The sequence below is a fragment of the Maylandia zebra genome, linkage group LG19 (genome assembly GCF_041146795.1).
Source record: "Maylandia zebra isolate NMK-2024a linkage group LG19, Mzebra_GT3a, whole genome shotgun sequence".
NCBI classification, from domain to species: Eukaryota; Metazoa; Chordata; class Actinopteri; order Cichliformes; family Cichlidae; genus Maylandia; species Maylandia zebra.
Window position 1 is genome coordinate 20,447,536 of NC_135185.1, and position 12,103 is coordinate 20,459,638.

Here is a 12,103-nt window from a genome sequence, read left to right on the forward strand (position 1 = left end):
CAAGTCTCTGCCAGATAGCACATACCACTTTACTCCTTCAAATTAATTATATACAATGTTGAAAATGAACACATGCTCTTTATGTGGTTCCTTTTCCATTTTCTCCTTTAAGAGCCTCAACTGTGTTGTGTAGGAGCGTTGGAAAATTTCACAAACTTTCTCCACAAATTAAAAAGCATCTCTGTGTTTGTCTGAGTTATTCCTTATACATAAATGTATGAAAACACTATCTTTTATTTAAACAAGCAGATATATTCTTTCTAACTTGAGGGCTTTGGACGCAAATACCTTAACTGTCCCTTAATCATTTATTGTCTCAGATATCCTCGGATTCTTCCCCTGTGTTTTGGCTTGTTTACAGACATCTGGTTTACATAGTATATCTTTTTTACAGCAACGAACTGGATCATTTTTTTTCTCCATGCTCTAGACCATCAAAACACCAGCTTTTCTCAAGCTAATGGTCTTATGCTTCTGGCACAATCAGCAGAAATCTCCTGCTGTGTTTTACATATCTATATGTCACATTTAAAACATGCAGTATAAGTTACTGTAGATTTTCTTATTAGAGAAAAGAGTTTAAAGTTTATTTCAGCTTTAATTAATACATGATGTCCCATTCTTTGCAGCTGACACAGAAAATGATAACTGAAAATGTAGCCAAGACTTTACATGGGCACTGCTGTCTGCCAGAGTATCTATTTGTCTCCACCTTTGTGCTCTTGCCAGAACATTACAGTTCAACAGTTGACTGACGCAGAGCTGATGAACAAATGTGGATACAGAATAAGTTTGATTCTCTTTTCAAAGACATGACTCTGTAACTTGTGTGTGTGGATTCAAAGAGTTAGAGTAAATAATTTATGTGAGGATTACAGAGGGAGGCAAAGAAGTGGGTCAGAACTGCATTTAGTTTATTAGACATTTGCAAAGATCAAACAGTGAGTGAAATAGATGGAGACAGAAATTACAAAACAGGGAGTGGAGCAGGGGGTGTTTAAAACTGACACTTTGAACAATTAATCACATGTATTTATGCATGTGTTTGTCATCTTTGGATCTTTGTGTGTTTATGTTTCTGTGTATCTCATAGGGAAGTTATATTTTAAAAAATTCCAGTAACTCCTCTTTATTAGGCAACTGTTGTTCCTCATGGGGCAGAAGTCAGTACCCACACTAATCTGTCTCTCTCTCTTGTGTTTAGTATGAGTGTGGCATACCAGAGGTCTGTTCTCGCTGTGTGATCTCAATAACAACACTGAAATTGTGCCTCAGGATGTGTATGTGTGTCTGTGTTTGTGTGCGTGTGCAAAGACCCGCTCCCCCAGGAGGCCCCTTGGGCCTATTGCTGTGACAGCCAATGACAGCACATGCACCCACACAGACAGAAAACAGTGGTATATTACACATGGGATAACAAATGAGGATTAGAGAGTGTGACAAGAGATTTAATGCTTCCTGGTGAAGGTCAAGTTGAAAAAATAACTATGTTAGGTGGAAGAAGGAGATGGGAGGAAGAGCCAAAGAAAGTCAGAGAGGATGGGAGAGAGAAAAGTGGAAAAAGGCAACAGGTTGCCACAAACATAAGGACTCAAGTTCATTACTTTCTACTTGTTGTGCTTTTTAATGCATAGGCCAAACAAACACAACAATCTAATCTCAGAAAACTTAAACTTGAGGGTTGTTCTTACCCTCAACTGAAAACATCATCCGGACTAAGATATTTCTCTATTTATAGATTTAGCATGGAAAAATAAAGCACCTACTTGCATTTGGTTAATATTTTGTAATCTTGTTTTTTTCCCCCTCAAGATGTTCAAGACACTTTAAAAACAAACCCACACTTTTCCTGTACAGATTTTGACTCGGAGCTTTGGCTTGTTGATTTTGAGCTGGAAGCTGGCAGTGTACCTCTGTGCATCCTCTGCTACCTTGCCTCTAAAATATGTGCAACAGAAAAAAAAATATTTAGCTAGTGATAAATCAGAGCAGGCCTCGAAAAAAAACTAACACAGAGTGTGTGTGTGTGTGTGTGTGTGTGTGTGTGTGTGTGTGTGTGTGTGTGTGTGTGTGTGTGTGTGTGTGTGTGTGTGTGTGTGTGTGTGAGTGTGAGAATCCTCTTTTTCTGAAATATGTGTCAGTGAGGCATGTGAGGACACTTGTGGGTGGGTGTATTCACATCCATGTATGTGTGCGCGTAGGCTGGTCAGTGTTATAAACACCAGCGGAGTTTGTTTACATGCTCAGTATCAGTTTGGGAAGCTGTCATTTACCAAGCTATACACACAGATATTTAACACAGTGTGCACAGTAAGGAGTGTGAGTGGACATGTTTGTGTGGATGTGTGTGTGTGTGTGATTGTCATCCTGTAATCATGTTTTTCTAACTGACTGTCCACATTTCAAGAGCAGCTTGCCAGGAAATGTAACTTCCTGCCCAAGAGACTGATTCAGCAGCATCCAGCTGTTGCATGTGTATGGTTAGAAACACAGGAGAGGAAAAAGTAAGACAGAGGTGTGTGTGTGTGTGTGTGTGTGTGGAAAGGGGTGGAAGGGGATTTGCCTGTTTTTGTTTTTTGTTTTTCCCATACAGTTTCTTAATTGTTGTTTACCCAGACACCGAACACCCCCTCCCCCACTCTCCCCTACGCAGAAGCCCACCTCCTTCTCTTTCAGTTGTTGTTGTTTTTGTTTTTTGTTTTTGACAGATTTAAGTAGGAAACTCCATCTCCTTAAGAACCCATTAAATATCATGTGTCTGCACACTCAGTCTAAGTTATTCTAACCTTTCTGTGCTTTTCCCCTCCTGTGGTCATTCTGAAAATCTTGAATCCCACAAGTATGCAGTCCTGAATTCACAAACGTGGGGTTTTGAGACACTGTTTTCATGTATGCTACGAATGCTTGTGGTTGTGACTGCAGTAGCACTATACTACTATTAAATTTTATGTCCGGACCATACAATATGTATGAGTACATATGTGTAAGATGTAATGCCTCTAAGCGATGTTCTTCTAGCACGGGAAAGAAAATGGAGAAATAGAAATTTGTGCATTAAATACAGAAACTAAGACATCTAAAACTAGAAAAGCGGAATGTAGAAAATGGAGTGGAGAGACAGAAATAATACTGAGCTGGGTCTTCACATGCCAAGTTATTTTCACTCTTGTGCATAGTCTTCAAATGATTTTAACAATCAGCCTTGTTTGCCATCCTACTACACAGTATGTTTGCTTTCTGAGACTGGTATTTATTGCTTGACTTCCTTTACTGTACAGATCAATGTCTCCAGTAGCTCTCAAATGCAGAGATGAGCTGAGTTGGGTTTTTTTTGTTTTGTTTTGGGGGTTTTTTAAGAAATGTTCCCAAGCAAATATGTTGAATATGAAGCAGGGAAACGGAGAACATAACATCCCATTTTCAGGAAGATGATGAAATGAGCATATCACATAAAATATATGTGAAAATTAAAAAAAATGGTGTATATCTATCTATATCTAGCTATATCTAGCTATCTATCTAGCTATCTGTAGAGATATCTGTCTATAAAATAAATGTTTTTAAAAACATATGTGTTAATAGTTTCTGTATGTGTGACCATGCAAACTTTTGCTCATTATTTAAGGAGAAGAAATGGTGCATACAGATATATGTGTGGATATATACATGCATAATTAAGATTACCAAGATGTATATCTTAGTTTAAAGAGTTCAACCTTTATTATTATTTCATATTTAATATTTCACTGTAAGGTTTAAATAAACAGTTATAGTCACTAAAATAAATCAGTCTGTCCTGTTTTATTTTTTTCATTTTAAACTCCTTATTAATTGTAAATATCCTCTGGAAATGCAGTGGTGCGTCTTTATTTCCTTGACAAACATGCAATTTGTGCCCAAGAATGGAGAAAAACAGCAATGGAAACATGAAAGCGCCAGGTGTTTTCTCCCCCGTACAACACCTGCTTCTCTTTAGCTGAGTTGTGATTTCTCAGCAGGGTCATAGTAAAGTCTTTGTTGATCTTCTCTGACGAAACAGGGAGTCACGACTGTCTGCTTTAACATTCTGCCCTACTTTTAACTTGGGTATGTCTGGTACCTTTCTGCACCGTTATTTTAGAATGGCGCTTCAGTTCAGATTTTACTGATATAGCCAATTCACGACAAGAATTATTATATTACCTTATTTTAAAGCAAAGATGCTACAGCTGGATACTAACTGGAAATTGTAGCATCTTGCACACACAAAACACCTAATATGTGCACATGTATGGAAACACTCAAATACACAGTTGTCTACTTCTTGATTATTGTCGTAATAATTTACTTTTTCTCATGTTTTCCCTTTCTCACCCTGACTCCTTTCTCCTCCCTCTTCCCCCTCTTCTCTTTGTTTACTCACAGGTGGTGTCCTCCTATCCAAAACACATGCTCATCCTAACAAATTGCTGACAGAACAAGACGGACGGGGTAAGGGAGTACGGGAAAGAGAGATCTCCCAGACGCACACTCATAAAGAGAAAGGGGCCATTGGCCATCTGTGGTCAGTCCCCTGCTATTTTGCAGCTGCGTTGGAGTCAGCGAATGGTCCTGAGCTCTGATAGGAAAAAGAGTTTTTTCTCCAACGTTGCCCAGGGGATGAGCCCAGGCTAGGGCAATGTTAAAGCCTCGCTGGCCTTGGATTAAGCCCCTTGGGCTATTTTGTGTAGGGATGGGTGATACCCCAGCTGGATCCTCTGCTGTCACTATTCTCCACAGCTATCATTAGTGGCTAATGAGCTGCTGCTAGAGAGGAAACGGGGAAGGTGCCTGCGGAGAGAGGTGAAACATTACAGCTCTTATTAAGAGGCCCACAGAGAATTCTTTGCCTATTTAAAGCTTTGACTAGCATGACTTTGCCATTTATTATTGTAGGCATTTCTTTATATATTTTGATAGCCTTTTTTGTTACAGCATAAAAATGGCACCTAGAAGTTGAAAGACTTTTTTTTTTTTTTTTTTCTTCCAGGAAGATGATTCAGTGTTTGGACATAAATTATTTTTCTCATGAAGCAGTTTCAAAAATATATTTTTATTCAGGAGGAATTTTGGTAGATTGTTTTTGTTTTACTCTTCCCGATAATTTTGACCTTCCTATTCCCTGAAGATCATTGGTCACCATGGCAGCAGCCTATCGTGTTGTTGTGAGCAGCGTGAGCTGTTACAACAGTGTGGTAGTAGACCGACGCACTCACTCCCATGCAGTACACTACTGCTCAGGGCCATGTGGAGCACTGTCCCAGGGCTTGGACTGCACTGTTGCACACCGTGGCACCTGTTCTGAGCTCCTTGTTGCACCTGACCCTCAATACAATGACCTTAACAGCTCGCCCATACACTCCCGCAACATTATTGCTCAGCAGCTTCCTAACCATGCTAAAGTTTGTCTTGCCATGGATAGTACTCATAATGGGAGCCTAGAGAGGGCAGGCAGCAGTGGCAATTTATCTTTAGGAGAAGAGAGCCCAACATGGCGTGGTAAGAAGACCTCTGGTGGTGGAGCATCGACTGGGAGTATGACCTCCTCTGGCAGTCTGAAGGATATTACCGAAGAAGCCATCAACCTGGCCAGTGGTAAACTCAAGGAGTTTTCATTTGATAAGCTCCGCCTCTCATCCTCCAGCCACATCACCTTCCGGAAAGGCCGTAAAGTCCGTCCTGACTCTTTTAGTCGTCGCTCCACCGACCTGGAGATTATTTATGGCCACTTCAGCTCCAACCTTACCACAAATGCAACTACTAACGGTATGACAAATGGCACGGCTTCTTCTAATGATGAGAACCTGCCACCATTTGTGCAAGGGAAAGGAACGGTGCTAGAGGAAACGAAGATTAAGGGCAACCCAGGCACCATGTCGTCCATCACCAAAGTTGCTGGTGGCTCAACAAACAGCCTCACGAGTATTGGGTCATTAGACCAAAGTCTGAACACAGTGGCCTCCCTGTACCGCAACACCCTAGGAGAAGAGAACTTAATTGCCCGTCTGCTGGAGAAGACGCGAGCGGAGGCAGCTACTGGCGGAGCAGGTGGCGAAGACATACGTGCCTGCCTTGATATTCTGCTTAAATGTTCTGAAGACCTTAAGAAATGCACTGACATAATCAAACAGTGCATCAAACACAAAGCTGGTGGAGGCCCAGAGGATGGGGAAGCAAGCCCTGACAGTGTGTATCGGGCTGTGATGACTCGTCTCAGTTCCTATCTTAAGAGATTGCCTCTGGAGCTGGAAGGAATTGGAGGTTTTGGAGGCTGTGGACAGGGTGCACCTGGAAGCGGGCACAGTGATTTGGCTGAACTGGTTAACACTCTTCACTCCATCCAGCAGGGACCTTATTCGCCGATATTTGGCAATGAACAACCTCCTCGCTATGAAGATGTGGTGCTCTCTCCTCCAATCCCAAAGACTGTTCCACATTCTGTTTCTGCTCCATCCTCTGTCTCATCTACTTCTTTATCTCTAAAATCAGATTCCATCCATACCAAACCAGTTCAGAGCTCAGCCCAGCTTAGAGCTACCCCACTTACTAATGGAGTTATCCAACATCCACATACTTCTTCTTATACACAACATACTCTCTCTCCTCCAACCATTATATCCTCTTCATCCAGCTCCTCTCCAACACACTCCTCCTCCCCTCTTCGTAACTCCCCGACCCCAGCTTATACACACACTCCCCCAGCATCTCCCATGGAGGCTCTTTATATTGAGGAGGAGGAAGCAGATATGGGAAAGACACCAGAACAAATCTCACAGCAGACACACACTCCATCTAGAGGGATGAACAGCAGCCAGAGCAAAAGTGGGACTATGATGGGGCAACACATGCACCTGTCCCAAACACACACGCTCTATAACTCTTCAAATAATTTGCCAGTCAGCTCTGGCTATGGCTCAAATTGGCCTTCCTCTGCGTCACTAACAGTCTCTGCACCCAAAGCTGCTGCACACAGGAATGATGACATTGACAAGCTGCTCATGGACTTGGAGAATCTCTCTCAAAGTATGACTCATCCCAGAAAGACAGAGCCTCCACTTCCAGCCAAAACCAGGAAGAGAGATGGGAGCCAGGGGATCACCTCCAGTGAGTCCTTCACTCAACCCAAAATGGCTCTGTTCCAAGTCTCAAAGCCAGACAGCCACTTAACCATGAACGGCATTAGCTCCAGAACTCCCCAGAGTTTCACTCCTCCTAAAGAAGAGAGGAGTGAAAATGTGGCAGGAGAGGAGGAGGATGGGGCATTGTTGCTGAGAATCCTTGAGAGCATTGAGAGTTTTGCCCAAGAACTGGTGGATTCCGGAGCAGGGAGCACAGGGAGTGCTGAGAGGAACAGTGGAAAGGAGCGGGAGGTGATGAGGCTCCTGCAGGATACACTGGCCACCGCTGGCAGGGCTGATACTCCTCTGGAGAGCACAAACCCACCAGCTGCTCCCACCGCTCCAACTGTACATACAGATGCAATCTCAGATACACTGATAAAACACACCTTGGCAAATACACCTGAAGTTTCACCTGCCCCAACACCTGCAGTATCTGATTCTGAAAGCAGTGCTTCAGCTGAACAAGCACCTAAATCTACACCTGAAAGTGCTCCCCAACCTTTGCCTACACCTACACCTGACCCTCCAGTCGAGTCTGTGGATAAAATTCCAGAAGCGTCTACAGATGAGGATGACTCAAAACCAGTCTCTGCCCCGATATCCTCTGCACCTGCAAACTTGCATTCCTCTACGCTTTCCGATGAAACCATACCTGTGGCCGCACCTGAAGCTCCAGCTCCTGTTGCTACGCCAACCACAGCAAGTGCTACCGTTGCTGTTGGTGAACATACTGCTTTGAGAGATGCTGGCTCAACCCTTCTTATCCAGCAGACTCCAGAGGTCATTAAAGTAAGTGTTCCAAAGTCACACTCACAAATGCATAATCTAACAGACAATCAAAGACATGAACATTTCAGAAAATAGTTTATTGGTGCTGTGAGATTTGTTTTATTATTATTGCATTTCAAGCTGCTGCTAGGAAATAAAGAAATGGGTGTTTCAAGGGCTTGAGTAATATGAAGTACTTATTCCAAGACGGTGCCATTACAGGTGCAGTCCACTGATTGGGAATTTGTCATGTTGGAAAGATTGCTACATGCAGTGCAACTCTGGGTTAATTTATGTTCATTGATGTATATAAAAATGTGCCATCTGTGCTTTTAAATGTTACTGTTGATCCATTTAGGTGCAGTATGAGGGCGCCTGACTGAGGGATAGACATAGAGGGACCACACAGGCTGATTAGCATTAGACTGAAAATAAACTGAGGATTTCATTGCTGTGGCACAACCGGACTGATGCTGCTGTAATTGGTGGTATTAATTAGCTCTAATTAACATGCTGTTACAGTTACTCTATCTTGGCTTGAATCAAAAAAGTTGAGGCTTTGGATCACAGAACAGAATAGCTCCTTGTTGTGGAGTGGCTCTTTGTTGGCTTTTCCTGGTTTTGAACTTGTTTTGTTCTGTAATTGTATGTGTGTGCAGGCGTATGCATGTGTGTAGACTTTGTTTTTCTTACTGTGGAAAATGTAACGGTAAATTGCAGTTGTGCTACAGAGGAAAAGAGAAGGGAACTAGAACTTGATAATTTTTTTGTCTGTGTCTGCGCGTAAGCTGGAGTTAATGATGATAAAAAGGCAGTGTTACCTCAGCTAGTCCCTAATGTGGATGTTCTACTGCAAATTGTAGATTTAGGTAATTATGCATGCCAGACAAACGCACATTATCATCAACACAGAGGAATCAAATCATTGTTGTCATTTATTCCCCTCTATATTTGACATTTTTCTCTTACTAATTTATTTTTCCTCTCTCGCTCCAACCATCCTTCTCCTCATCACGCTTCCTCTGCTGTTTATGTGTGTTTATTTACTGAGCTGTGTAACCTTATGCCCTGCTGATATGTAGGGCACCTATTTATGAGGTTACCATGGTAGCTGCCACAGTAAGAACGGAACAGCCAGCACCCGAACACATCATTACACAATCTCCTTCCTCCTCCATCTTCTGTGTCCCTATCCATCCCTTTTTTGTTTTTGTTTTTTCTGCTTATCTGCTCCCACATTTCTTGCAGTTAAACTCTCTCCGTTTTTCATTTTTCTGGCTTATAGGTCTACTTTTGTTTCTCTTCTCAGTGTCCTTCTTTCACCTGCGGTCAAGGATTATGTCCGTACTGATCACTTCTTGTCTTCCAACCCTGTGATTGGCTGTTGTTTTATTTTGGGAGAGGTGAATAACTGTTGTTGCTGCGTGGAGAGCAGAGAAACCCAATGGGAGGTGCTCATTGGAGCACTGGAGGAAGTGGGGGGAGGGTTGGGTTGTTGGCACAGCAAGCGTTAATGGTATCATTACCCTACAACCCCCTCCACCCCTGGCACAGCTAGGTGTGAGGGAGACCTAAATCTGTCCACCCCTCTGTACTATGGCATCCCGTTAACAGACTCACTGTCGCCACAGTGTAAATGGACCGGCATACGTGCATGTGTGTGCATGTTTGTGTGCGTGTAAGCATGTGAGCATGTGTTATGCACACCTAGGCTTTATTACATGTCCAGATGTTCATACATGTGTGCATTTACATGTGTGTTCATGCATGCATTAAATTTGTTTGAGTTAAACGTGATGAATATCGGAGTCTGATCAACTGTGCGTGTGTGCATCTGTCTGGCTGTCTGTTTGTTGGCCCATGGGTAAGATGACCCGGTGCTACTGTGGGTCACAGCTGAGTTTGGAATAGCTCTTCGACACCCAATACCAATTCTGGCACTCTGGGAATTATGTTAATATTCCTCAGCGCCAACCCCGCCCTGCAATGCATTAAACTGCCAATCAAACTGTAAACAAGACAAGCCCCCTCATGCACAAGTGAGAAAATGCACTCACACAACTGCAATGAACCACACACTCCACGTTGAACATTTGTAGCTTTGTTTCGCTTGGCACTGCCATAGCTTCACTGGGAAGTTCTGCTAAGCCCTCTATGGTGACGCAGGCCCCAGGCAGTAGTATCTTCATCTCTGCCTTACGCATGTTTATTGTTGATTCTGCTGCTGACAGACTAATACAGGGCTTTCTGCACCTGTCAGAACACACCCATTAATCTCCATCATGACAGGAAAGCTGACTGATATAAATCAGAGGCAAAGCCGTAACACTCATAGTGGGGAGATGTGATGGTGAGAGTCAATTAACTTTAAGGGCAATGGGCTTTGAATGGGCTTTCTTTCTATTCCTGTCTCTCTGTTTTTAGGTAATATAATAAAAGCTGCTTTCGGCTCCTCCCTTGTTCACAATGGGTTGGCCACAGTGAACGTTTGATTTGGCAGATTTTTACACTGGAAGCCCTTTGTTTCTCCTCCCATATTTAAACCAGAGGTCTTTTGCTTGTTAGGCATATAAGTAAACCACTACAGTATGGAGCCAAATTTTAGGTAACATGGTAAGATGTATTTTAAAATGAGACAACATTCACTGGTGGGTAAATGTAACCTAATTTTTGTTCTAGTGGCATTGCTTCAGTACAGTTAATGGTGGAATTGCTTGCAGACACTGACTGGATCTATAGCTGCCACTCTGATAGTTTAATTAACACACTGCTGGTTTAAGTAGTTTTACCAACTTCTGCAGATGTGTCACAGATTAACAAGATTAACATTGGTCTTTAGCTCATTTTAAATTTGATGGCAACAGTATGTCTCAAAAGAGTTGGGACAGAGCAATTTACCACTGTGTAGCTTCCCCATTCAGTTCAGACTTCTGGGAACTGAGATCAGCTGCTAGACTTTTTAAATAGGAATATTGTCCCATTGTCCCACTCTGCTATAGGATTTTGGCTGCTCAACAGTCCTAGATCTTCTTTGTCCTATTTTTTGTTTCATGATGTGCAGAATTTTTCAACATGGTCTGGACAGCACCTGGACTCTTCTACCATGAAGCCTTATTGTTGTAATAGTGCATTATGTGGTTTAGTATTGTCTTGCTGAAATTTGCAAGGCCTTCCCCGAGAAAGGCATCATCTGGATGGAATTCCAGTATTTCAGGATTGGCATGCTGCCAATTCCATAGCCATTAATACATCCTCATATCATCACAGATCCAGGCTTTTGAACTAGGCACTGATAACAAGCTGGGTGGTCCCTTTCCTGAGTATGGAGGATGCTAGATCCAAAAGGAATATTAAATTTCGATTAGTCTGACCACAGAACAGTTTTCCACTTTTCCTCAGTTCATTTTAAATATAGTTTGCAGGAAAAGACTGGACATTTCTTTGCTAATGGAGCTTTAACCTGGATTTCCTTATGGCACAGTGAACTGTGTTCACAGACAGTGAATTCTGGAAGTGCTCCTGAGCCCATGCAGTAATTTCCATGACAGAATCATTCTTGTTTTTCCGTGCAGTATTGTGTGAGGGCCTGAACATCCCAGGCATGTGCACAGAGTTTTCTTTCAATACTTGGTATCTTTTGAAAATATTACATACGGTAGAAATATTCAAAGTCTTCACAGGTTTTTAATTTTTTTAATGCACCTTTGGTCTGAGCTACATGTCTCCCTATGTATACAGTAGTTCCCAAAAGAAAAATCAGTGGGTCTAATGGGGTAAGATTTGATCGGTTTCTTCTTGACCCTTTTCGAGAGTCCTTTGATTACTGGACAGTCTCAAAAAATATGTGAGTGGTCTGGTTTTCCCACATTTCCTCCAACACAGTTCCACTTTAATTTCTTTCACATATGATGAGATTATGAGAGGTGTATTTAAATACCACATTTTTAGTTTAAAGTCAAATTCTTTCCATAGTAGACTATTACTTTCTCTATGCCAGATTGTACACACCTCTTCCCATACTTTGTAGAATTTAGTCATTTTCCCTTAATATTTGCCATGTTTTGCATGGTTTCATTTATAATCTATATTCTTTGTGATTTTTACTGACCATTTACTGACTTTCTTTATGACTTGAATTGTAAAACGTCTTATCTGAATGAATCCATTTCACAATTTATAAATGCAGATTTTGCAGA

At 42.0% G+C, this 12,103-nt stretch overlaps 1 protein-coding gene across 2 annotated transcripts in view; it reads left to right on the plus strand.

Annotated features, from left to right (window-relative positions):
• Positions 1-12,103, plus strand: part of ppp2r3a (protein phosphatase 2, regulatory subunit B'', alpha) — a 61,626-nt gene that overhangs the window by 27,042 nt on the left and 22,481 nt on the right. For both annotated transcript variants that reach the window (XM_076877235.1, XM_076877236.1), the window contains exon 2: positions 4,405-7,928. In XM_076877235.1, coding sequence (XP_076733350.1) covers positions 5,160-7,928 — 2,769 coding nt within the window. In that variant the 5' untranslated portion in view covers positions 4,405-5,159. The remainder of the gene's footprint in view (positions 1-4,404; positions 7,929-12,103) is intronic.